The sequence below is a fragment of the Poecilia formosa genome, unplaced genomic scaffold (genome assembly GCF_000485575.1).
Source record: "Poecilia formosa unplaced genomic scaffold, Poecilia_formosa-5.1.2 Scaffold32, whole genome shotgun sequence".
Lineage (NCBI taxonomy): Eukaryota > Metazoa > Chordata > Actinopteri > Cyprinodontiformes > Poeciliidae > Poecilia > Poecilia formosa.
Genome location: NW_006799971.1, coordinates 1872838 through 1899751, shown reverse-complemented (window position 1 = coordinate 1899751; position 26914 = coordinate 1872838). Strand labels below are relative to the sequence as shown.

Sequence of the window (26914 nt, the reverse complement as noted above, 5' to 3'; positions counted from 1 at the left end):
TAGTTTGGGACAAGCTCTGCTGGGTATCTGATTAGGGATGAAACACTGAGCTAAAACTTACAACCCAACATAAAAAAAGGGAGAAAATATATGAACTTCTTTCAGTTTTATGATGCAGCTTTAGAGCAACAAACACAACAGAAGTTTTTGGATTGGATTGCTTTCAGGTCTACCTTCAAATATGCCTGAACAGCAGAAGTGGACACAACACCAGACCTTCTAAGACCACAACCAAGCCTTCCAAGATCAAGACCAAGAACGGGCCTTCTGAAACCAAGACCAGTCCTTCTGAAACCAAGACCAGTCCTTCTGAAACCAAGACCAGTCCTTCTGAAACCAAGACCAGTCCTTCTGAAACCAAGGCCAAACCTTCCAATACCAAAGTATTGGAAAGTATTGATATCAGAAGACTTGGGAAGTCTAGAAAGACCGGACATCCAAGACCAAGACCAGTCCTTCTGAGACCAAGATTAAACCTTCCAAAACCAAGCCTTCTGAGACCAAAACCAGGCCTTCGCTTCTATCAGACTCTAGTGACAGCTCAAGGGGGGCAATAATTGTCTTGATGTACAATTATTACATTATTACGTCCATCTCCCTCTCAAACACCCAGTGTGATGTCGCCTCTGCCGCTGAGATAAATGATTCATCATTTTGACGTTCTTACTTCTGCTATTAAAGACAGTTCAGAGTTGGTGAAAGCTTCAGAGAGAAACATCAGAAACCAGACCTCACACTCCATGCATGTCTAAACCTTTCTAAAAACCTGAGATTTGTTCCTTTTTCTAACCCTCCTGTGAGAAATTTAAATCCAAGGCCTACAGGAGCTCTAGGAACATTGATTGATGCTAGATGCCTCTTCCCAGACTGATGAGCAGCAACAGCTGCTTCTCTTGGCATTGTGTAAACAACTTTCTTCCCCATAGTAACCCATACTTTTACAGACTAACACATCAACTTCATGTGATCAGCTGAGCCTGCCTGCTATGCTTCCTCTACGGTCCAATGGAAGGACTGAGGTTGTGCTTAGTTTAACCCAATACAATAATCTACTACTGACAGCAGCACTGTTCTAGGCTCAGGTGAATAACGGAGCTGAGAGTTAAACTAGGATGTGAAAGGAACAATAAGGCCAAATCAGACCGCCAGCCTCTACAGCTGCTGAGTTCAGTCTCAGGTTTTCTGTTGGGCAGGAAATGACATTTTACAGTCCTCCACTAAACAAGTACACAACCTCCATTAGTGGGAAAAATAGAGCCTGTGTTAACACTCAGAGAAATGAAGACAATGTTCCACCTGGAGCAAAGTGAAAGCTGACCTCTGAACAGAAAATGAAAGCCTTCCAGAACCAGAGGACATCCCATAAAATTTCTACCTTTCAAGAGTTATTTTCAAGAGTTATGAGTAACTCTGATTCATCTAAAAGTGCCCTTCCCTTGAACCTTTACTGTTTTATCTTACAGTAAAAGTGGGGCAGAGGCCTGGGGTGGATGTGGTGGGTTTACCCAGACCAGAACCTCTCCACTCTGTCTGCAGCTCTTAGTTCTTGGTGAAAGGAGGTTGTCAGGGAAGGGGGTGGAGGACCATATCCCTGCCACTACCAAAATACACCCCCAGTGGGAGTATAATGGACAGGATCCCAGCAGGACAGGAAATGATGCTGGCGAGATCCAGAGAGCAGACTGGGGGTCAGGGTAGAGTTGGTGCTGCAGTGTTTGTCCTGCCAGCCGGTCAGAGGAGAGGCTAGACTGCTTCCATAGCTAAATCAGCCTGTCATGAATGCATGCAAGTCCATGGTTGGGCCCGATCATGGCCGACAAACATTTTGAACATTTACTCTGATACCCGACGCTGTCAGACGTTCCAGGATACATCAAGCTGTTCTGGGACTAAAGGTTTTTTACATATTTGTTCAAACTATCACTATGTCATGACAGTGAAAGTTAACATGTACATGAGAGTGATTGACAGCATCAAGACCCTCCTCCTGGCTCTGATTGGTTGTTTTTGTCAGGAGCGGTGCATTTCTTCAGACAGTAATAGTAGTGCGGGGAGAAAGAGGAAGAGTTAGATCTCTTCACAGATTATCCTTCTCATACTGTCAGGACATGGTGACAGTTTTAACAAATATGTAAAATAAATAAATGTGTGGTCAAACTTAAGCAGGGTTACACTCATGAATCTGTATTCTGGATCATTTTTTATATTTTTTTAAAGCCAGCCAGCTAAGCTGACATAAAGCTGGTAACTTAAGTTGCAGAACTTTAAGCACAAACTTAATTTTGCTTAAACATGTTTATTCATAGAGCTTCTTTTGACAAATGCTAAAAACAAGGCCGTATTTTGCTCCCACTTCACATTTGTGCTCCATCTCGTCCTGGTCTATCCCATAATATTCAAGCTAAATATATCCAGGTGTGTGCTTGTAACATAAGATATAAAAACCAGTAAAAATTGGATATTTTCTGCATATTGTTTCGTCCAATTCCCCGCCGTTCTCCAGATGTAATAAATCTTCCCACAGGTGTGAATGAGAACGGCGTGAACTCACCTCAAATTCTGCATGTTTATGGATGTCTTCGGCCCGCTGTCTGCTCAGGATGAACTCGGCCTCGTTGGCGACGCGAACCAGATGGTCCTTCATCGTGTGGCTGAGAAGCCTGGGGGAAAGTGGAAACGCTCATGAGTAAAGCTGTGAAAGTTCACGTCACTAAGCCCGTCGCAGTAAGCAGTAAATCAACTAATCGGATTTTCATTTAAAACAAGCTGGATGATTTCCACTTCCAAGATTTTGCAAGTGGAAATGATCTTTTCCAGTTTTATGACAAAAGTCTTGGTCTTAACCAGCTGTTTTTGTTGAAGGACAATTTTGCTTACAGAGACTTCAGTCTCCTTTTTATTTGACGTTACTGTTTTGTTTAATTATTTTGGACATTTAAATGTCTTCTAGTTCCAGTGTTAAATGTTCGCTATGATTTTATGTTTATCATCGTTTCAGAGGGTGTACTTGTATAATTCTACCTTTACTGTTGTATAGAAAATGGTCTCAAAAAGATCTGTCACAATAACACATTTTACTGGATGATTAATTATCCAGGAAATTATTGCGATAAACAGCAATATTGTTGTTTTGAGATCATTTTCAAGTGCTATAGTGACGATGGCATAACATAAATTTACACTCTAAAACATAAATGAACTTTAATTTTGTAAAACACTTAACTCTGGAAGTGGAGGATATTTTAAATATCCCCAAAAATAAACAAAAAGATCAAAAACAATAAAATGGAAATAAAAACCCACACACAACCAATACCAGAAATCAAATGGATTATAAAGTCTCTAAACAAAATTTCCGATGAAAAAATATCAATAGAATGAAAGTTATCAAGTATCTTTTAGTTCATCATGCGATTGATTTATTGCTTATTGTGACAGACAGTCTCAAAAACAACAAAATAATGGTTAACCCAAAAAACTTCGGGAAAAATTAACCGCCAACAAAAGCCGGTAATGCAAAAAGCCCCAAAAATCCAAAGGGCCAAAAAAGAAGTGCCGGGGAAAAAACATGGACTATCTTGGGCATCAGAGTATTTACAACAAGTTTACTTCCTGATCTGAGCCGAACAAGCAGGGAGGTAACATCCATGAAATGTTCAGAAAGGAGCGTGCAGAATGAGCAGAAAATCTCATTTGGAAGGCGGCGTGCCGCGCCACGCCGCGCCGCTAATTGATTCATTAATGATATGCATCTCTGACAAGAGGGAGGATCTCCGGCCGTGTTGCTACATGTGTTCTCTACCGGGCTCCCCTTAGCGGCGCTGATGAAACCCGCATGTGATGTGTGAATGCGCCAGCATGCGGGTCAGGGGAAACTCTGCACAGGTCAGATCTGAGCAAAGTGGAACAATAACAGAGCAGAGGACAGGGAGGAGAGCTGGAGGGCAGACTGGATGGACCAAGGGGGAGGGAGCTCAACAGCTAGAGGACGACTGTAACCTAAGCCTGCTGTTTCAGCACCATGCAGCAGGGGCCCCGGGGCCCCCTTCACCTCCATAACCTGTGTGGCAGTACTCGGGCCTCGCCATCAATAACCACAGCAACTGACCTCCTTTATGGAGCTTGGAGCTAATGCTCGCAACATGTGGGTGCCGTCTGAAGATGGACTCGTTTTTAAAAAGATACACCAATAAAACAGCCTGAAATTAAAAAGATTTATTACAAAATAGATTCTGGATAAGTGCTCATCTTCTCCGACTCCCGTCTTCTCTAGCAGTGCATGTGTGTCTGATCACTAGAGAGTACATTTAGTTTCTGTTTTGTTTCCAGCTTTAGTTTCTGTACCTTATTGCCAAACTTTGACTGGAGCACGGATGCAGTTTGCTAGTGGTGTTCTGCAGCTGCATTTATACAGAAAAGATTTGACCAAGATGAAGAAAAAGAAAAAGTTTTAAAGTTACTGTATTAAAGGTGTGTACATCAGAGTGACTGACAGCGCCAAGACCCTCCTCTTGGCTCTGATTGGTTGTTATTGACCGGGAGCGGTGAATGTCTGCATACTGTAATAGTAACTCAGGAAGGAGGCGTTTATATTTTTCACGTTTTGTTTTGTACTATAGTGTCATGACATTGTGACAGTTTTAACAAATATTCAGAAAACATTCTCTTAAGTTACATACTGTAGCTTTAAGAATAAAAATTAAACACTAAAGAGACTCAAAATAAGATGGCAGTTGAACATCATCATCTCTGCAGATTAAGTGTTTACCAACAATGAAGGCTCAATGAGTCACATAAAGAAATACTCTCCAGCTTTCAGTGACGTTGGGTGTGTGTTGAATTGTGGCAGGTGTGTTGATTAAACTGAGGGTCTGTATAGTTCATCAAATCTGTAATTTCATTTCAAATGTGGCTCCAAATGATCAGAAAAACTGACATCATTGACAAAAAACTCTCACCATATTGACCAAGCAGACTCATTTCTCCCTTTCTCAGTTTTTATACTTTGTTTCGACATTAAAATCAAGATTAGCTCTGGGTATAATTTTGCTTGTAGAAGTGGAAAACATTATGACCTGAGCAGAATTTGGTGCCACCTGATAAAAATGTGTGAATTTTCCTAAATTTAAGAAATGTTTGTAACAGACTCCAGTTCTTACGCCTGTTGGGAAACACCTTTTTTTTTCCGTTGGTGCCACTGCATTTAATTTCAAAACAATTTCTACTGAGATAATTGTGTAATAAATAAATAAATAAATAAATAAATAAATAAGCGATCAAAATTTGCTTCCATAAGTGAGCAGAATTAAAGGTTTTTCTTTTCACTGGCCTGATGCAGTTATATTAGTAAACTGTTTAAATTATTTTTTTTTAAACTTAAAATGACAAAGATCATCAGCAGCAAAAAAGACAATATACTTAAAATAATTTAGGCTGGATGACCAGACACTTTGTGGTTCAGATTTACACTAAAAAACTTTACATGACCGAGAACTTAAAAGACCACAATTATGAAACCAGAAAGTTGTAAAGGATAAATATAAGGAATTTAATTTACAGACTGACTGGGTTTAGCTTTACCTGTAAGGTAAGCAACACAGACCAGTAATCACCACCTCAGAGTGGATAACAGCAAACCCATTAGAGTAAATCACAGCCCCTCATTGGCCATGTCCAAGCACTGTCCTGGTTATCTAGCTGGATTAAATTAGGATTAAGACCTGCCAACTGGAAATGTGGCAGAAAGGGAGAGAGAAACCGTCCGTAAAGGAAGGAGGGTTATTTATTTATTATTTATTTATTTGAAAAGGATGGAACAAAAATCATGATGCTAGAGGCAAACAACAGAAGACGTTTAGACAGAAGAAATTATTACAAAGAGATAAAGGCTGAGAAAGAAAGGCGTAAAGTGACAGATGGACAGTCAAGAAATCAGGAGTGATTTCCCCTGGTGTCACTGAGGAACCAGCAATCAGAGCTGCTGTCACCTTCTGCCTAACCTCTCTGCCCACCCCCCTCTGATCCCAGTGGGATGAGCAGGTATTGAATGGAGCCTTGAACTCACCGCTCCTCCTAAAACACCTAAAGCCTCCTTGCTCTCTCAGATCATTGATTGTTGTGCAGAGCCCTGAACAGCCACACTATCGGGGCAGGGGTCTCTGGGGGCCCGATGGGCGACGGGGCCGGATCTCCACCAGTCAGTGGGACGAGACAACGGGGAGGAAAACCCCCTCAGGTGGAGGTGAGGTGACCTACCTGCCTTCGTTGACCAACTCGATGAAGGCCAGTCCAGCATTCTTCTGGATGGAGTTCTGCCATTCCTGCAAGCCAACAAAACAGGTCATAAATACCTGCAAGAAAACCCCCAAAAATTAAAAACACATTTGTTTGCTTTTCTTGACTCAATATGGGACAGGTCTGTGTCGTCAGGTTGAAAACATGCGTACAAAACGACCAGCAGCATCAGGGTTTTGTTCAAAATGATCCATCACTGTTGTCCCATTAGAGTTACATTTACTTGAATCATTTTTTGGAATAAAATGTACTTTTAGAAGTATTTTTACTAAGCTATATGTTCTACTTTTACATGAGTAAAAGTAAGTCTTAATTGAGAAAACATTTTTGTATTCTCTATCCAATATGAGGAACTTCACTGAATGAAAAGCGAGCTTGTTTTAACCAGGAGTTCAGACACAGACACACACTTGCAGTTTTAGATAAAGTTCCACAAGATTTACACTGAAAGAAATGTATTTGGAAAATGTTTCTTTTGAACTGATTTTGTAATTTTGTAATGTTATTTATACGAATTATTTTTATTGTGGTATTTAAAATGTCAAAATTTCCACATAACTTTAGGCTATGGTGATGATGTAATTTTTAAATATTAAATGGATCAGCTCAGTAGCTTTTTACCAAATGCTTTTGTACTCTTTAGTTATTTCACCAATGAACTCTTTGGGTTTTACAGCTTTTATGTAGTTAACTGAATTCAGGTCGACACTCAGAAGGAATGACATCAATGAAATAAATGACAGTTTATATATTATGTTCAGTTATTTGTGTTTCTTTTAAGGGAAAAAAGCAAAGTGGAAAAATTTTTATTAAAATAGAAAAATAAATGTTCAATAAAATGAAAAAAATATATATTTTTAAGCCACATCACACATCTCTGATTTCTAGAACCTTTTACAACAGAAAAGAAACAACTTGTGGAGGCACTGTGCTGCTTCCATTTCATGCCCAAAACATCTAAACCACCAAATATCAAATTATTTTGTTGAAGGGGCAGTACTATGCAAAACCATGATACCATGATATAAAGTTATTCCCTCATCAAAAACATACTTGGAGTGTTGCTTTGATTCTTTCATGCATGCTTGAAAAATCTAATACCCCATGGCAAACATTCTTAGGTGCCTACATGCTTGCTCTTACAAAGCTCCGCCTATTATCACAAAGCTCCGCCTATTACCACGGTTGGAGCTGCAGTCTCCAGCCGTGCTTCTGCCTCACAGAGCTCCTCTAGACTAGCAGCAGCAGCATTTGGCAAACAGTGGTGGAATTGGAGGAAAATTAAAGGAACTACTTCTCAGGCCTCCACTCCTAAGAACAGCTGTAAAGCATATAATGGAGATCGAAACAGTAGGAGCTCAGCACAACTCCAGGTGACTTTTGTTAGATATCAAACTACAACAACACATACCTAAAGGAGAACGTGTCCTTGGATTCAACTTTTATCTCAACACAGGTCGGTAACACAACTTTAAAGACTTTCGAGCTTCAGTCCCCGAATGCACGGACATGGGTGAGCAAGCCACTGCTAGTCATGTTAAAAGCGCATTTATCACAAGTAAGCCTCACAAATTTCTCTGACTAACGTTATGGTTGAAGGTGTCAGTCTAAACAATCCGACCACGGCCCGGGCCGAGAAGGGGACAAAGAGCGGGGGAAAGTCGGCGGCCACCGTCTCTCTCGTGCTCTGTTCAATATTTCAACACCTTAAACGCAAGCGTCAAAAGAATAATAAAGCAACAAGGTCAGGGGTCCTGTCTGAACCTCAAAGCACTTCTCCCCCTCTTCCTCTCTGGGGACGCGGGGAAATATGTGCAAAAATATTTCAGCTTGGAGTCAAAAACTACAAAGCCACATAAATTAGAACCTCAATCACTAAATGTCTGCATTTAAAAAAAAAAAAAAAAAAGTTTTTTCTGACAATGAGAAAACTTTCACTGACATGTACATATTTTTTATCATGTTAGAAAAATATTTAAGTGGCAAAAGGATGTATATGAGAATGATTTAAAGCTAGCTGTCAACATCTCCTGAGCTGATAGAGGAAACGGAGTGTTTATGTAGAGGCTAGCTTGTCAGTAAACCTAGAGATCCCACAGGGAGGAGCATATCAGCGCCGCGAGAAACAAGGAAAGATCCATTTACAAGATTTTCCTTACGCCCATCCAAACATATTTGTACACGTGACGCATTCGAGAAACCGTATAGCTTTTTCCCCTCCTCGGCACAACAAGTACAGAACCATCGAAAGCGATCGGCGTCAGGGGAAGCATTTCTCCAAAAACTTTCTGCTCACCGTCACTCTGGAAGCATCACACTTAACCTCTGCTCAGAACCGCTTTCTGTCCCGCGCCAGCGTATTGGCATTGACCGTGTTTACAACGCTTTCCAAATAAAAGAGGGCACAGAGGGAATAGAAGTCTGGGCCTGAGAGACGGGAGCCGGCGTGGAGGACTGGCAGACGCCGTGGAGGAGGGAGCTTGTGAGGAGCAGCCGAGGGGCTTTAGCTGGAGCACGGACATTAACCATGAGCAGAAACTAGAGGGGGAAGGAGGGGGGAGGGTGAGCTCGTTCTGAACCAGGCCAGACCCGGTGAACCGGGCTTCAAATAAACTCAGCAGGAAGCAAGGCAGTGAATAGAGTTGGAACCCGTGCCGTCGGATGCATCAGTCAGACTTTAAAAGAGCAACACTGATTTTTATCGGTGCACCGATTGTAGTTGTAAGGCAGTTCGCATATTACCGATCTTTAAAAAGCCTGACCTGCCGATTCAGATTTTGGGCGACAGAGATTTTTTTTTCCTTCCTGAAAAGTTTCTAAATATAGCAAAAGTTGCGGAGTTGCTTTCTCACAGCAGAGCAACAGAGGACAATGGTTGGTTTCTAGACCTTTGATGAAGTAGATGAGATACATGGATAAAATCGGCTTCATATGGAGCATCGGCGATCATCGATCTCCCAAAATTAAAGAAATTGGGGCCAATTTATCGGTGAACCCCAAGGGGGGGGATCTGCCAATTGGACTCTTAAAAAATGTTAATTCAACAACTAAATACAACAAACCACACAGGGAAAAAAGCTGCAGGCTGCATCATAATTTAAATTAACCCTTGTATGTGGAAATGAGGTCCAACCGACCCCACACATCTAAAACTTGCATCATTTGCCATAGTCATCTACGTTTGCCTCAGTCCTCGCACGCACAAGGGTTAAATAAAAGAGAATATGAGGGTATTAAAGACTGATGCCTCACTAAAGTATTCAAGATCCTCACATTTTCTCATTCCAACCCCAAACTTCAATGTTTTACAATATTTCATGTGACAGACCAAACAAAGTAGAAGATAACAGTGATTTGGAAGGACAATAGCTTCCTTTAATATTAAATGACTAAAAATGACCTCGTATTCACCCCCCTCAGATTGGGTACGGTGCCTCTGAACGTTAAAATTCAAGTCTTACCAGGTTGTAAAATGTATTCAGGTCTGGGCTTTAACTGGGCCATTTGTCCACTGAGCACACTCCTACCTAATCCACTCCACTCTGCTTTTCATTGTTGATCTTCTTGTGTCTTTCTTTTAATTTAGTGGAATATTCATGTGTACATGTCTTGGCAGGTTTGCAGTTGTCCTCTATACAGTCCCACATTTCAGTAGGATACAATAAACAGTTCAAAGTGGAGCTTTCAGAGCTAGGAAAGGTTTTCTCCAAAATAACCATGTTTTGTTGTGTTTTTTGGCCTTCATGATGCCGTTTGTTCACTTCTCTGACGAACCGCTGAGGAATCCAGAGAGCTGCTGGATTCAGACTAAATTACACACAGGTGGACTCTGTCTGCTAATTGGGTGAGTTCTGAAAGCAATTAAGTGCGAAATGTGAAAAAGTTCAAGGGGTATGAATACTGCTGCAACGCATGGAGAGTCCTCTCACTGATGTTTTCTGAAAAAGTACAACAGAAAAACACCGTATGACGTGCCGAACACAAGTCAATAACGAGAAAAATGGCAACTAAAGGTGGGGTCAAGGAAAAAATCTTAAGATTTAGATGCAAAATAAACAGGGTCACGTTTAAACAAACCTCAAAATAATAGTAGAGTGACAGGATTAGCTCCAAACTGGGTTTGAAGAGAAGCAGAAGGGTCATTGGCATTTTGTGCAGACTGCCAAAGGTGATAGCAAGACTAATGGCGTCATTATGGGTTGAAGAACGCCTCCTACAGTCGAATTAAAAACAAGCGGTGACCCTGATCCGAGGGACATCTCCCGTTGACAAAAAAAGAAAAAAAAAAAAAAAACAGGGAAACGGGGGGACGGGTCGATGATGGGATATTGGATTTTGGCTTGGCCTGGTCAGCGATGTTGCAGCTTTTATGGCCGCGATAGGGGCTATGACCACGGTGCTTCTGATGAGAGGATACAAGCAGCCATTGGTGACCTCTCACCTCTGACCTGACCTTCAACAGAAGATAGGAACAGGGAGTGTGCTTTTCCTTGATCCTGACAGAAACATTGAGGATGTTTGAGAAAGCTCCCATGGCTAATGTTGCTGCTTTTCTTTTGACCTTTGTCTCCTTTTGTTTTTTTGGGGAGGTTTTTGCACGTAAACGACTCAAAGTCTGACTGTCGGTGTAAATGCCCGTTTAAATCTGAAGTCGATACGACAGCTCTGTTTGGTCTGCCTTCCATGATGATGGCATTGAGTCTAAACACACATGCCACGGACTTCCGTCATTACAGCTGATTATCCATAATCAACATCTAAATATACCACTTGCACTGGTGAGAAAACGCAGACCTCCCGAGCAAAATCGCCTTTCAAACATCGGCCTCACCACAACACAAGGAAAACATTTTCCAAAGCGGAGAAAGATACGTCCCCGGCTCTCCCGAAATAACAAATAAGTCAGCTGTGCTTTTTGGTGGCATCACTCATAATCACAAGTATTTGTTGATTTGAAAAGGCTCGGAGGAGTGGAGCTTTTGGACGGAACGACAAAAGCATAAATCCTCAAGCTGGATGTGACAATCAAGGCCAAGCCGGACGGAAAATTGTTTTTCATTTTGCCAGAACTTTTTACACGGATGCTGCGAAAGTGGCTGCGAAAGCAGTAAGTTCTCGCAAATTTGGGCGTTTTAAGATTGGATCTTTGTTTAAAAACGTCTCATAAACAGCAATATAATTCAGACAGGCACTTAAAAAGAAAAACTCTGAACAATGTTCTTCTTCTTTCTTTGATTAATACAGAAGCTGAGTAGTCTGGTATACAAGAGGCTGTGTGAATAACTCAACACCAGAGCCTCTTCTCAACGGGCCACATGTGCATGTTCATGTGCTTAAATGAAAACAGACAAGTCGCGTTGGTGTTTGCGTGCTTAAATTCGCAACTGAAGGAATATTTACTGATGTGCAAATATTTACTCAGCCGGGTCTCCAAGAGCTTCATGGACTCACACTGTCAGGACTAAACCAACAAAGGCCTAGAGCTTCCATATCCCAAACATACAAACTAGAAACATGCGAGAACAGCTCAATGAAAACCCGCTCCACGCAGAAGCGGCGACTGTATACAGGACGTTTCATATGTGGTGTTAATCCAGTTTTATGGCCGTGCATTGCAATGGTGTGGGAAGAAAAGTAAGTGCAGCTGTTTATCCAAAAATGTCTTCTTTTTTTTCAGGCCCTTGATCGCAACTGGATTGCAAAGCATTGTTTTATTATTCTGAGATAACAAAATAATAAGCCGTATATCCATAAAGGATATACGGCTCAGTAGGAGGTGGGAGACATGGACTTTAAAGTTTTATCACAATATTTAATTGTCACAATAATTGGAATTTATTGTGACACTTATGAAAAAAATCACGATAAACGATATGATAAATATCAGCAGAGTCCACAATAATTCACACCCTAGCAGAGTTCAATTGACAACTTTCATTTAACCAAGAAATTTGGTGGATTTGGAGATTTCACAGGAAATCAAGATAGATATAAAACTATGTGGAGCAGGTTTGCTAGATTTTTTTTATCTCCTATTTTGGTAGGCCAGCATTATATGATGTGTTATATAACACATCCTCTTATTTACATTTTTTACAAAAATGACATGGGGGAAAAAAAGTTTAACTGCTAGAGGTTTGTACTGAGATTACAGCAAGAAACCCACGTCATGATTTCTGAGCAGGTTTCTGCTTCCACTGTTATTACTGACTGTTCAGCAGTTGAAACATCAGCGGCACAAGGTTGGAAGGTCTCCTTACCGTCACCTTCATCTTCAAATCAACTCACAGATTCTCTGATTCAAGGCAAGTCTTTGGTTGGGCCACTTCTAACCATGGCTATAACTAGCAAGCTAAAGGAAACATGCTAACTTGAGGGCACCTCACACGACTCAGTGGTAGGGCAGCTATTCAATTCCAGTCACTACTAGCACCACGAAATCTTAATGATTAAATAGACAAAATGTTACTAAATCTATTGTGGGAATATCAATAACATTGAGCTATATTATATCTGGAAATGGAGGTAGCTTATAAGACCCTGACAATCTAAAAAAATACACACTGCTGCGAGGATGATGCTAACAGTGCTACTTGCTAATACGCAGTTGAAAAAAATTCAACATATTTTTGACTTAGTTTGATTAAAACATTTTTTTTAGCTCTTTATTACTCTTAATCTCACAGTGTCATGTGCACCTGGTCTTGAATAAATAATAACCAGTTATGGCAGAAGGTTTGTTAAATTAGCTTAACCTGCTAATGCGGATGGAGAAGTTTTTAACCATCCATGAAGTCAGAGGGGACAGAAACAACAAGCTAACATTCTGGTCTGAAGCCCCTGCTTAGTTTCTATTCCGCCTCCATTCCTTGCTTCAAGTCTTTTTGTTTACAATATTTCTTCTTGAAGGTTTAACATAAGAAATGTTGAAATTCCACCGTAAATCTGGGAAAACCCATTTAGTGCTTGTATTTTATTTTATTTTTTGTTAAATCAGCAGGATGGCAGACAGAGGAAAAGCAAGGGGAAAAACTGTAGAGTACATTCCAAAGTCTCATAACGGCGAGGCTGACGGGTAGGAAAACATCACGTTAACGGTGCCTGTCAGGGGCAGAGGTCTCTGTTGGGGAAACTTCACTTGGTTGAAGCACGATTATATGTTGTGTATAAATAACCGGCTGTTCGTGCTACTTGAAGCCGGCTCGCAGGAAAACCAACTGGGAGCCAAATTAAAAGCCGCCACAATATTTTTAGGAGTCTCCTGTCTGATTTTCTCCTCTCAGCTAGAGTCCGCTTCCTGTCAGGAAGCCCCCCCCTTGACCCCTGACCCCCTCCACCGCTGCGGAGTTGCACGCGGCAGGGAGTCTTTAGGATTAAGTGCCAGTTGGTGTATGCCATGTTTTCTCTGCTTCTCAGCGGAGAGTATATTTTCAAAGGATGCGGGCAGCGTTGCAGAGTGACGATGCTAGACGCAGAACCGCGTGGTGCAGATGTGGAGGGGGCATGGCAGCAGAGTACCGTAGGGGGCCGGAAGGGTTAACGGCTCTTTGATTTTCACTCATCTTGAACCTTGTGAGCCTGTTTAACTGCACAGTGGGATGTTGGGCTGACAGAAGGGAAAATTACGAATATGTTGCTCGGTTTCATTGCATTCCTCGGATTTCTCACGTCTCTGTGGAACACGTTTTTGTTCCACATTTTCTGCATTTAATCTGTGATCCAAACCACTTATCCACCAACCCAATCTCACCTGCCTAGATATCAACACACATATGATCTTGCTCTTTTGCTCCCTTCCTCTGAAGTTTTGCAACCCGTAGGTTGGTCCTCTTGGTCGTCACATCTTGCTATCGATCGTATGGGGGACTGATGAGCGTTGCGACCCGTTCCCAGACCGCGGGGGGCTTAAATGTCCCTCCCTTCACCACTTTCCTCCTGTAACTTGGAGGTCAGTGGGTCAAGGGTTAGGAGAAGCAAAGTGTTTTGGGAAGTCGACGACTTTCTCCTTGCTGACTGAAATGGGAAGGTGTCCATCTGTGAAACAGGTTAACTTTTGCTGAGTAGCTGGGAGCATATGATGCTAGCAGCCGATGGATCAGTTGGGTTAACGTCAATGTTACGGGGTTAGAAGTGAAAGGATTATCTGGTCATTTGGTCGCAGCAACAAAACCAAAAGACAGATTTCTCTGGTACTTTACGGAATACTGAAGGATAGAAACAAAGCAGCTGATATAGATATGATTCTTGTTTTTGTAACATGCCTTGAGACGACATTTGTTGTGAATTGGCACTATAGGAAAACTAAATTGGATTTCATGGGGTTGTGTTTCATCTTGAAAATTTAATTTATCGCAATACTTTTTGGGACAATTAAAAAACAAAAATCGAACCATCCTCCTCCTACTTCCTGTCGTCTTCTTTGTCATTTCCACCAGTAGTAAAATTCGGATGTTGATCACATGACTCTTGTGATGTAAAAAACTGTGTTTCCATTGCAGTTTTGCTAGACACATCTATTTCGATAGATGTATTTACGGCCAAAAACCTGCCTCATCCAATTGCAAAAACTTACAGCGAGTTATTTTCTAACTGGTGTGTTTCAAATAAAGCAAATTTATTTTTCTACTTTCAATTTACGCAATTTTACCGTGAATAGAAATGCAGCTAAAAGCGTCATCAAAATGGTTTTGCATTAATGTCTAACAACCAGATCATCATTATAACGCTGGAAAAACCAACACAGTATAGCTTTATAACTCATCTTTTAATCTTGTGGTCTTCCATTCTTTTTAAGTCAAACCAGTTCTTCTCACGTTTTTAGCAGAGTTTACAATCAACAGCGTGGTTTTAATGAATAAAAAGACAATATGAGGAAAAATACTTTTTGATTGCTGTTTTGTAAAAGGATCAGGAAGAGACGACCTGCACACAAAAAAATCAGCAGCATTTCTCCGCCTGGCCATCTTCTTCCAGAGCGCGCACAACACGCATCTCTGATAAATGGCAGGACGATGGATGGGCTGACACAGGGGCCGGACAATAATGGCTGATCTACAGGACACAAATGCAGCTACTGAGAAGATTTATGGGCCACTGCACATCGAACACCATCCGCTATCCAATGAGATAATTTCTCAAAACTCCAGAGGAATGGCAGCCGTGGAACTCCACTCTCCGGTCCCACTGTAAGTGCTGATTAATCGCATGTACTGCGCCGGAGCTGGTCCTGGGAGTGCACCCGAGAAACAGGAGAGCCGCCATAAAAACGACAAGAAGAAGAGCAGCTCGAACGGGGACAAAGACAGAGAGAGAGAGTGCGCTCTTTTAAAAGCATGAAAATCATTTGATGTGGCAAAGATCGCAAAAAAAAACAACAAAAAAACTCTTAAATCTCATCGTAATATTTCATTTATTTCCTTTTGACCTGAAAAACCTTTGTTTTTAGACAGGACAAACAGAAACAAAGGATTGATCTAATAATGATGAACCAGTAAACTGACCTCAGGTCAACATCATTTTCCTGTTGATGACAATCTGAAAGTTTTGATTTAAAAAAATGTCTTTCCTATTTTACTGAAAACCTAAACTTATCAGACATCAAGAAGCTTGTCTTCAGATACACAGGTTTGTTTTGCGTTTATCAAGAATCAGGTAAAGGTTAGTGAGTAAGAGGGATCAACTTGAAGGTCTTTGATTTTCAATCTTATCTCTAGTCTGGATTCTGCTACACAAATTATTTAGTAAATGGGCTAACTAGCGCTTTTCTAATCATTCCGACTACTTGAAGTGTTGCACACATGGTACATGCACCGATATGCAGGTGGGTAGCAAACCTGAGGTCAAGTGCCTTGACCAGGGGCAAAGTGACATGCGACAAGATGATCATGGAATCAAACCCACAACGTTTGTATTGCACTACCGCCAACTCTTTGACATTCACATAGTACAGCAACTAGACTCATTAGTTATTAAATAATAATTAAGACAGTACAATAACTTATATGTGGTGAGGATTTGAAAAAAAAAATTAAAAAAAATGGCAGAACCCCCTTGTGGCAACTGAGAGAAGTACACATTCCTGGGCAAACTGTTAGCTAACTTGATTCAGCCACATCTTCCAGAGAGCTGCTGGATCCACTGGATCAGGATGGATTCTCCCTGAACAGCAGGAGCCGATCTGAAGACAGGAGCTCACTGACACACCGGCTTTTATCCGAGTCCGTCTGGTTTTACTGATGCAAACAGGCATTTAAATTCCTTCTAATCAGCGTCCATTTTTTAGTGGTGGGAACTGATTTAAATGTTTAATCAAGTTAAATGCAGGGTAATTAATTGCATTTTAATCGAAAACCATATGTTGATAGAATTTAAAAAGAAAACTTTTTACAGTTAATTTATAGAATAAACAGGCATTTCAGCTCAAAACCAAATCTATTTACCGTTTTAAAGTGTTACTTGGGTTATTCAAAGTGCTACATGATTCCCATTCAAGTTTCAGTTGTTTCATGAACCATAGCGTTGGGGACGTCTGTGCTGCTGCTACATGTTTAGCACCGAGACGCTATTTTAGGCTTGAATAAGCGAACTCCTTTTAGCACAACTTGAACACAACAATGGTACGTTCCAGCGTCCCAGTAGATCAGGTTTTAAAGCAGAAATAAAACCCCAGTGGGTCAAGAGAAGCAGCTTTGTCTCAAATTGCTGCTGTTGCTTGTACATCACAAAAGAAAAGAAAAAAAGAAAAAGGCTTTTAATGTGCTGAAATCTATGTAACTACATGTAACTATGTAACTATGTAGCTACATTATGAGTAGAGCATTAAAATTCCCGCTCTACTCATAGCGGCTGCCCAACAGATACAAGAATACGTCCATAAATTGGAAACAAATGGTTATATAAATGGTTAAATATATACCATATTTATACAACTGAACTGGTATTTATTAGTTTTTAGGAAAAACAATTGAAATCTTCAGTTTTGTCTTCAAAATAACTTGAGTTTGGCCCAACATTCACAGCAGCTGGAGTCAAACTCTGTTTCAGTCTTCAGGACCTTTTTGTGACATTTTAAGAAAGATTGAAAAGCTGAGTATCAATTTACATTTAAAATCACAAAGGAATCACAAAGGAAGCCCCGCGCTTCCTCTCTGTGTACCACTCTATAAGAAGTACAGTTTAAGATCATTAATCCTCCGTTTGTGTATTCAGGAGACCATCCAGGATCAATATTACAGACGAGGGAACGGCAGCGCGCCACCCCAACAGTTAATGTCCGTTTAAAATGGCCCTTTAATTGGGAGCGCCGTTGTGCCGGCCTCCATCTGAAGCACTATCAAACAGCGGTTTACCATCCGCTCCTCAATGCCAGGCCGACGCGGCTGCCAGTGTAACTTTCATAGGATCTCTGATTAAAAACTGCTCTGCAGTCCCCAGCCTCTTGACCCCTCACCCCGGCTCCACTCCATCTCCAAGCTCGGGAAATTAATTAAAATTTCCAAGAGATGCTGCGGCGATCACATCTCTGATGAAGGTGTGGAAGGGGTGGCTGGGGGCTGGGGAGAAAAGGAATTGGTCAAAATCCCCTCCATCTACTTCATTCAGCGGCTAGGCAGGAAAGAATCACAAGATGGCCACAGAGGCACTTCCTGTGTGAGAATGGAGTGTTTCCTGTGCCTGAGGGCCTGAGAAACCTCGCTAAATAACGCCATCAATCATGGTGGGAAGGGAGGAGAAGGGGTGGGGTGGGGGGCTTACTCTCGCTGGCTCGCAGGGAGAACAAACACACAAATAATTAGACGTATTGTAATTTAGCCCGGAGCGAAGTCTGTCCCGGGTTTCCGTCTTTTCCCTGGTGGGGAAAAGCAGCAGATCATTCCCATCCCTCCCTGCTCCCCCTCTGCACCCCCTTTACACAACAATAAAATTACATTTGCATTAGCTTGTGTGAGAATTTGGTTGGATGATTTATTGAAGCAATCAACACTGCACTGGCCAATCCCTGGCCGTCTCACTTAAAAAGAGAGTTTGTGTGCGTATGTGTGTGTGTGTGTGTGTGTGTGTGGGTGTGTGTAGCTGGGAGCTTTGGGGAAAAGGAAGGAATAGCTTGGGCCATGAACCAAAAGGGGGTTGGGGGGAGCGAGGCATGAGCTGTGCAGCGGAGCAATCACTGAGATTCTGCCTTTGATTAGATTAGCATTAAACAACACCCTGACAGATATGACAAATAGGTGCATTAGCGGCCGTCATTCTTTGCCGTCGAGCTTTCAGTCCCGCCGTTTCTGCGTCTCTGGACACGAGGAGGCTCACATTCACTTCCCCCTCCCGAGTCCCACAAGCCCCGGTTCTCAAGGCCGATGACATCCAAACAGATGTGTAATCTGGCCGCGCTACTTTTTCTGTGGAAGAAGCTAAATGAGTAATGGGAATCAAACAACATATGGGGGGAGTTAGTAGGAGAAGGGAAGAAAAGATGGCGGCATTTGGTGGGACGGGAGATCCAGCCAATAACAGAGCAGAGCACGTTAAAAAGAGACGCCTTTGTGGTTTTTGTTCAAAGCGGAGAGGACAGTTTCACTGGTTTTACCGAATAAAGTAATCACCGCCTCGTTAAATTATCATACCTGACGACCACTTGACCTGGACAATTATCATATAACTGGAGTAGGACCTGCCTGACGGGATGAAGTAGGCCAAAACCCCAATAGGAAATAAACTAAACAGGAGAACGTAGTTTGACTTTTAATTTTACAAGTCTGTACTCAAATTTGGTGTCATTACTAGGACACCAGTACCTGAGGTAGTATCAGTCCATACCGACTGAATACAGAAAAACAGCTGAATTCACTTGAAATGACTTCTTTTTAACCACAGACATAAATGTACTCACTTACAAATTTATCTGCTAACTCTGTACCAGAACAGGACACGTCAAATTAAAAGAATTAAATGTTGTTTGAAGAACTAATGAGCTACAATAACATTTAATTTCCCTTTGGGATTAATAAAGAATTTCTGAATTTGAAATACACCAATAGCTTCACCAGGGACTGAGCCCTGGTGAAGCTCAATAATTAACACTTTTCTGAGGAGAGTAGCATTTCGGTTTCATCCAGCAGGAACCCTTCTGTGCATCTCTTAATAGTAAGCAGCCATCCCAGAGTGATCCATTGACAACCCCAATCATTGACCCCACCCACGTCCGCTCATGATCCCTGAATTAGTATTCATGAATCCAGCAGCAGCTAAATAAAACCTGGCAACCAAAACACCCACAGGACGGAGAAGAAAGAGCCAATCAATGCAAAGCACCATCAAATCTACATCATCCCTCCTCATCGGTTTGGGCCTGGACCACGAGGGCCAGCAAAGGGGTCAAAGGTGACCCGGACAGGTCGGCCTCTCTTGACCCCTCTGACCCATGTTTGCAGCTCGTCGTCCTCCACCTGAGCTGGAGCGTCACGGCGGTAGAAAGCAGAAAGAGAAAGATGCTGCACTTGCCTGAGAACACAGCAGCATGACGAGCTCCACCACTGAGCTGCTGGACTTCATGCACACCAGACCTGGACGAAACAAAAGGTCAGGAGGTCAGAGAGCGTGTTCAAACACACACAGTTACACAGTAATAGCACACTCTGTGACTAAATGCTAAAATTGGGTTTTAATTAAAAACCTACTTAAAAAAAAGGGTTTTTAATTGTTTAGTAGCACAGCAGTGCAAAAGACACAATGTTACCAAGTAATTTTAGTCGAGTTTCTAGTGCAAATATCTTAGAACACTTGAAATAAGACAAAATTAACTCACAGGGAATATTTTAGCAAGAAATAGGAGCTTGTTTTAAGTCAATAATTCCTTGATACTCATAAAAAAAAAAAGTACTAAATACAAGTAGAAAAAAAATCTTCCAGTGGAACAAGACTTCGTTTACAATTTTAACTTACAGTGTGGGAAAAATGTCTTGTTCCTCTGGCAGATTATTTCACTGATAACTGGAACTTTTTCATCAACATTAAGGAATCATGAACTTAAAACAAGCCACTATATCTCACTAAAATGTTACCTGAAAGTTAGCACACTTGAAATGAAACAAAACTCCAATATTTGCACTAAAAAGCAGATCAAAAACACTTGCTAAGATTTTGTATTTATGCAGTGAACAAACATAGATCTAGTTATTAGGTCTCTATGGTTCTGATCCGGTGGGAATCCAACTGAAACAATGCTTCTTAAATCAATCCAGCTGTGTGATTTACAATCATTCCGTTGCAGAACAAATGGTTCAAATCAGCCATTTACAGACCCAGATAGCCGTGACCCTCGTCTCCTTGGTGACAGCTAGAGGCTGGTAGGTGGTGTTAGCTTCCTGGGTTCTGGTGGAGACTCGTACCGGTCCCTGTCCCAGCAGACAGGGATCAGCTAACCTCGTGCCATCTGCATTGGGGGCAGGGGGTCGTATTGACGGGACTAATGAGTCGACATGATGTTACTGTAAACCAATACATATCTGGGCCTTGTATTACAGGCTGGACCTGACCAACATATGTCTCCATTGATCCCTAACAGCGAGCCCAAGGCTTTAAAGGGCCGGTCAGGGGCCAGAGGAGGGTCCGAGGTTCAGACGGGGAGCAGCAGAGAAGCTTTGGTGTGTTTCGTTTCTCTTCAAATGACATGTTTAAAAAAAAAAAAAAAAAACACACACACACACCTTCCTTCCAACGCATTTCTCCACCCTGCCTCCTAAACCTATCAATCAACTTTCCATTTTGCTTGGTGGCAGCAGACATCCCAAACTCTGCTGTTAGCGGCCTGACCTCTGACCCCGGCCCGCTGGAACACCCCAGCTCATTGTCCCCTGCAGCTCATCACCGTATTAGAAGTGTTGTTGAATTGAAATTAGAGATGCACCGATCCCTCATTATTTGTATCGGTGCCGAAATTGAAAACAATTCTAGATCGGGTATTTGTGGCAATGTGGCCGATCCATGAGGGCAGATCTATTCAGTTTAATTCTATGCTTTGTGCTCTGAGCGACGTCATGCTTTATTATTTATTTGGCATTATATTTAGAATTTCCTAATTGCACTTTCTGAACCATTTGAAAGATGATTTGCTGCAGTTTGTTTTTACATGTTTGACCAAAGTAGTCAACCTATTGCTGTTGACAGTTTCTTCATTGTTTATTTTCCATTGGCTGTTCCACAATTACAATAAATTTGTAATTCAGTACATTTATGTCTGTGTTAAAAAAAAAAAAAAAAGACAGCATTTCAAGCAACTTCAGCTCTGTTTTTCTGTAATGGATTGATATCGGCCGATACTAAACCTCAGATATCGGTATCAGAAGTGAAAAAAAGTGGATCGGTACATCCCCATGAGTGACCTGTCTCCATGCCAACTCACTGGTGCCCTCGATGAGCAGCTCCTGACCGTGGCTGCCCAGCAGGGTCCGGGACAGGAATGGGGCGAAGTCCACGAAGATCTCTCTCAGCAGTGGGGCGGCCTTCTCCAACGCATGCTCCAGGCGCTCCGAGATGCTGAAAGGAGTCCAGAGAGAAGAACGAAATCATCTCCATCTCTGAGGTAACAACAGCAGGAACTCACAAAACATTTGAAAAATCCATCAGCTGGAATATGTGCTTTTAATGAGGCCAAACATCCAACCAGGTCAAAGACCATAAGATATGCATAAAAACCAAGTATGCTTATGAGTGTAAAAAACTGTGCATGCAAGGACAAGGGGAATGGGGGGGGGGTCAAAAAGAAGATGAATCACCTCATATTGGGGGCTGTGTTCTGGGTCACAGGGGAGAGTGGGGGGACAGATGGCAGGCTGGAGCTGGCTGGAACCTGGCCGCCTGCTGCAACCTGGCCGCCTGCTGCAGGGAGAAACCAAACAACTCGGTTATTAGTCTGGATGTTGGACAAGAACGCACACACACACACCCATATACACACACACACACACGCACACACGCACACACACAGCAAGAACTGCTACATTCAGGGTACTGCACTGCAAAAACTAAATCTTACAAAGTATTTTCGGTCCAGTTTCTAGTGCAAATATCTTATTACGCTTGAAATAAGTCAAAACTAACTTACAAGTAACTTCTCAGCAAGTAGAAGCTCGTTTCAGGTAAATAATTCCTTAATGTTGATGAAAAAGTACTACGGTAGATCCACTGGCAGATTTCATTTTTAATATGGAAACATTTTCTCGTTATAAGTGCAACAACGATAATATTAGGGAATTATTTAAATAAAATGAGCTACATCTTGCTGATAAGTTACTTATAAGTTAGTACTGTCTTATTTCAAGTGAACCAAGACTACATGTTACACCAAAATTACTTCCTAAAATGTTGTTATTGCAGTTGTTTGAACAAAACATTTGCTCTGTTCAAACGAGATGCACAGAAAAGAGGTTGTACTGAAAGAACACAAAATCTTGAAGTAGTAGTTTCACTGGCAGATTATTCCACTTAGAGCATGGGGGGAAGAAAATTATTTTTATAAGTGAAATAATCTGCCAGTGGAACTAGTACTTTTTCATCAACATTAAGGAATTATTGACTTAAAACAAGCTCCTTTATTTTGCTGAAAGATTACTTGTAAGTTAGTTTTGTACTACTTCAAGTGTTGTAAAATGTCTGCACCAGAAACTAGATCATGAAATACGTTAGAGCTGCAGGAAGAGCAAGACGTTCAGCAAATAACAGGAAGGCTGAAGGAAGTAAAGTAAACTGCCCTGTTTGACCCTCTCCAGCCTCCATCTGTTGGAAAAGTTGGCAGCCTTTAGTAATATTAAGAGTTAAAGATTCATACTTTCTATAATGTACGCAGAGACTCCAGTTTCTGTAATGCTAGCTGTGCTATCCTTGCTAATGGTGCTAAATGAGAACAAGAACTAGAACTGGAAGGTCGTGGAGTTTACATCTGGAGATTGGAAATCGCTGCATCTCTCGGTTTGCATTTAAATATTAAAAAAATCCAGATATTTTTTTTCTAGGAGGATCATTTAAAGAAGTCGTTTTTGAATTGAGATGCATGAAGACATACGATGGAGCATTGAGGCCATGCCAAGAACATAAATATAAATAAAACATTAGGAGAGTAAAGTCATAATGTTCCGACTTCTTGTAATATCATGACTTTTCTCATAACACTACGACATTACTGTCATTATTTCGACTTTTTTCTCGTACGACTTTATTTTTGCAATATTCTAACTTTATTTTCATATTATAAATTTATTTGTATAACTTTATTCCCATAATACTACAGCTTTCTCGTATTATTTTGACTGAATTCACATCTGTCTCTTCTTGTGATATTATGACTTTATTCTCGTAATATGACTTTTTCCGCATTATTTCAACTATTCTCTTCAATTTTACGCTCATAATACATTTCCTTCAAACTATTTTGACACCATTTTCGTACGATTATTCTCATAATTTGACTTCATTCTCAAATACTGCAACTTCCTCATATTATTTTGACTATTTTTGTATAACTTTAGTCTCGTAACGTGACTTTTTAATGTAATGATTATTTTCATAAGAGTTTATTGTGGTAACATTATGACTTTATTCTCATTATTTTATTTTATTTTATTTTAGCATACTCCGTCGTGACGATATTCTTGGATTGCCATGTAAAAAGAAATCCTAAAAAAATGTTCTCAATTTAACTTTGTTTTTTTTCTTCATTTTTCTTTAAGCTTGGAGGACAATAAAACTCACATATTTATAAAAATAATATATTATTCTACTGTTGTTTTTGAATGCTAAGGGGATTTTTTTCATCATTTTCCCCTCATTAAATCATCCCAAACCAACTCCTCTGGGCTGTTTGACCGTTTCATTATCCAACTAAAAGGTGCTTTATGACTTCACTTTGGCGACAGAAGCAAACGAGCTACAAAGTCTCTGTGTGATTGATCTGGCAGTAAATTCTCTTCTCTGTGCCTCATAAATAAGCTAATGCCCAGCTGAATATGGAGCGGGGTGGGGAGTGCTGGGGCGGGGGGGATTCCTCTGGTGTTTCAGCCGTCTTGTTTTTCCAGCCAGGACGGTCTCGGAGCAGGGATAACTCTTCGGGACTGACGCGCGGTGTAGTGTGCGCTGGAATGCGAGTGTGAGCGGGGTGTGTGTAGGGGAGGTGTTAACCAGCGCCATGTGGACCTGGTGGGAGCATCCCTCTCCAGCTGAAGTGGCTCCTTAAAACAAATGAGCGTCTCCATTAGTCCTCCCACTGCCCCATTAAAACGTGCACTCAGAAGCATATTTACTGAGAAACGCTGAGCAGCTCCCAGCACCTGATGCTCACTGCTGCATTTAGCATCCTGCAGAAGCAGAAACGACTCCATAAAGTCTGTCTGTGGACTTGGGAATAAAAAATAAAAAAAAAAGCTCAATTTACTTCAATCATTTCCCATTTATTGGAGCAAAAGAATAAAAATGGTGCTTTTCTGTAAGACTGTCGAACAAGACGGAGGTTTTTCTGCATGTTTAAGAACATAATTATTTTTATAAATCTACTTTCTCATGCTAGCAGCTTATGATGCTTAGTCACAAAGTCAGCCTTCTATCTTCTAGGATTAAAGTATTAACATCTCAGCAAGATCTAGAGAAACTCATTAATGGGTTTATCTTTAATCGCATCGATTACTGCAACAGTGTCTTCACAGCTGCCTAAAAATAAATAAATCAATCCTCCAGCTGCAGCTGATCCAGAACGCTGCTCCTGACGTTCTGACTAAAACCAAGAAGACAGAGGAGATCTATTCTCTGAGCTCCTTACAGCTCAGAGAATAGGCTTTATAACACTGTTGTTAGTTTATTAATCACGCAAAGGCTTAGCACCAAAATACGCCATGAACCTGTGGCTGTGTCAACCATATTGATGCAATCCCCAGGATGAACAGATCGTAAAATGATGGAGATTGTTCAAACGTTTTGCCTGAAGCTTTGTCAATCCTGAGCTTCAAACCAGGTCAATTTGGCTCGGGTGGTTCTGGTGCTGGGAGAGATCTTGGTCTTGGAATTGGGAGAACTGAGACCAGCAGCTATGTAGACAAAATCATCACAATAAAACCTTTGGGTTCACAACGACCAACCACTGATGAATCAACCAGAACAGAGAGTCAAACTCTTCATTTCTGACTGGTTTTAATCCAGCACAACGAATGTTTCTGAATAACAATCAATCATCTTTTAACTCCACAGATTGTGACTTTAGTGTTGGTCTGCTGTAAACTGGTCAGAGTGTGTGGAGGCAGACTTTCACTGACGTCTCTCTCAAACACAAACGGACTCGTTCAAAATGAACATTAGCTTCAGACATCTGGAGAGCAGGCAGGAAGTGCTGACATTTCATGTCAACCTAAATAAAGCATACACACTTCACGTTTCAGTATTTTCTGCTATTTAACCAACACTTCATTGAAAAGCAAAGCACTTCTCCCCCGTTGTGTAATCTCTGCGGTATCATTGTGATGATTTGCGTTAATAATCTTCTATTAAACACCATTTCTTACGCGCAGGACTGGAGACAGTATGTCAAAATCACCTGACTGGAGATTTACTGGAAATACTTCAAATCTCACCAAGTGTTTTTGGTCTAGTTTTTAGCAAAATATCTTAGTGTTATTAAAAGAAGACAAAACTAACTTACAGAAAACGTTTGCAAGATATAAGAGCTTGTTTCACTCAAAATATGGAAAAGTTGTCTTGTTATAAATGAATTAATCTGCCAGTGGAATTAGTACTTTTTTATCAATATTAAGGAATTATTGACTTAAAACAAGCTTCTACATCTTGCAAAAAAACTTACTTTTAAGTTAGTTTTGTCTTATTTCTATTTTAATGATATATTTGCACTAAAAACTGGATAAAAAAATACTTTGTAATACTTCGTGTTTTTGCAGTGCAGCAGTCTGAGAAGCCAAGTTTCTAAAAGAATGTCGACTTTCTCTTGTCCAAACGACGATTTGGACCAATCCCGACTGAAACGCTTGCTCTCACACGTTCTGCAGCTGGATGAACTTACAATCTACAGCGTCCACAGAGGGGGCCTGGGAGGCGTCGCCCGAGGACACCACGGCCACGCCGTCCACCGGCGTCCCGGCGGACACTGAAGTGGCGGCGGAGGTCTGGGCGGCGGCGGGAGACACTTGAGACGGCAACACGCCGGCTTTCTTTGGTGCGACGACGACGCTTCTGCAGAGAGAAGAAGACGTTTATCATTCCTTTATTGTTGTCCTGGAAGAAGTGCTGGGAGGAAACGCTGAGCAGGACATGACAGAGGAAGAATTCAAACACTGATCCACAGTAAGACTGCCTCAGCGACAACTCGTTACTTTGTTCTTTTAAAAAGGAGATCAGACATTGTTCTTTTTTGACTCTCAATGATGAAGAAAAAAAACACCTGGAGAAGTCTGAGGTTCAGCTTACAAAGTACAAAAAGTACAAAAAGAAACGGAATTATAAGCTGGAGAACCTTTATTACGCAACGTCAGACATCACAGAACAGATTAGAACCAAAACACATTAAAGATCTGCTGTTGCTGTATCAACCTTCCAGACCTGTCAGGTTCTGGTTCTGGATGGAGACCAGAAC

At 41.2% G+C, this 26914-nt stretch overlaps 1 protein-coding gene across 6 annotated transcripts in view; it reads right to left on the bottom strand.

The window, feature by feature from the left end:
* The window catches only part of lrba (LPS-responsive vesicle trafficking, beach and anchor containing), a 250687-nt gene that overhangs the window by 139326 nt on the left and 84447 nt on the right, over window positions 1–26914 (bottom strand). For all 6 annotated transcript variants that reach the window (XM_016670293.1, XM_016670296.1, XM_016670294.1 and 3 more), the window contains exons 31-36: window positions 26345–26514; window positions 22065–22167; window positions 21692–21825; window positions 19792–19853; window positions 6256–6320; window positions 2552–2660 (exon numbers count right to left, since the gene is read on the bottom strand). In XM_016670293.1, coding sequence (XP_016525779.1) covers window positions 2552–2660; window positions 6256–6320; window positions 19792–19853; window positions 21692–21825; window positions 22065–22167; window positions 26345–26514 — 643 coding nt within the window. The remainder of the gene's footprint in view (window positions 1–2551; window positions 2661–6255; window positions 6321–19791; window positions 19854–21691; window positions 21826–22064; window positions 22168–26344; window positions 26515–26914) is intronic.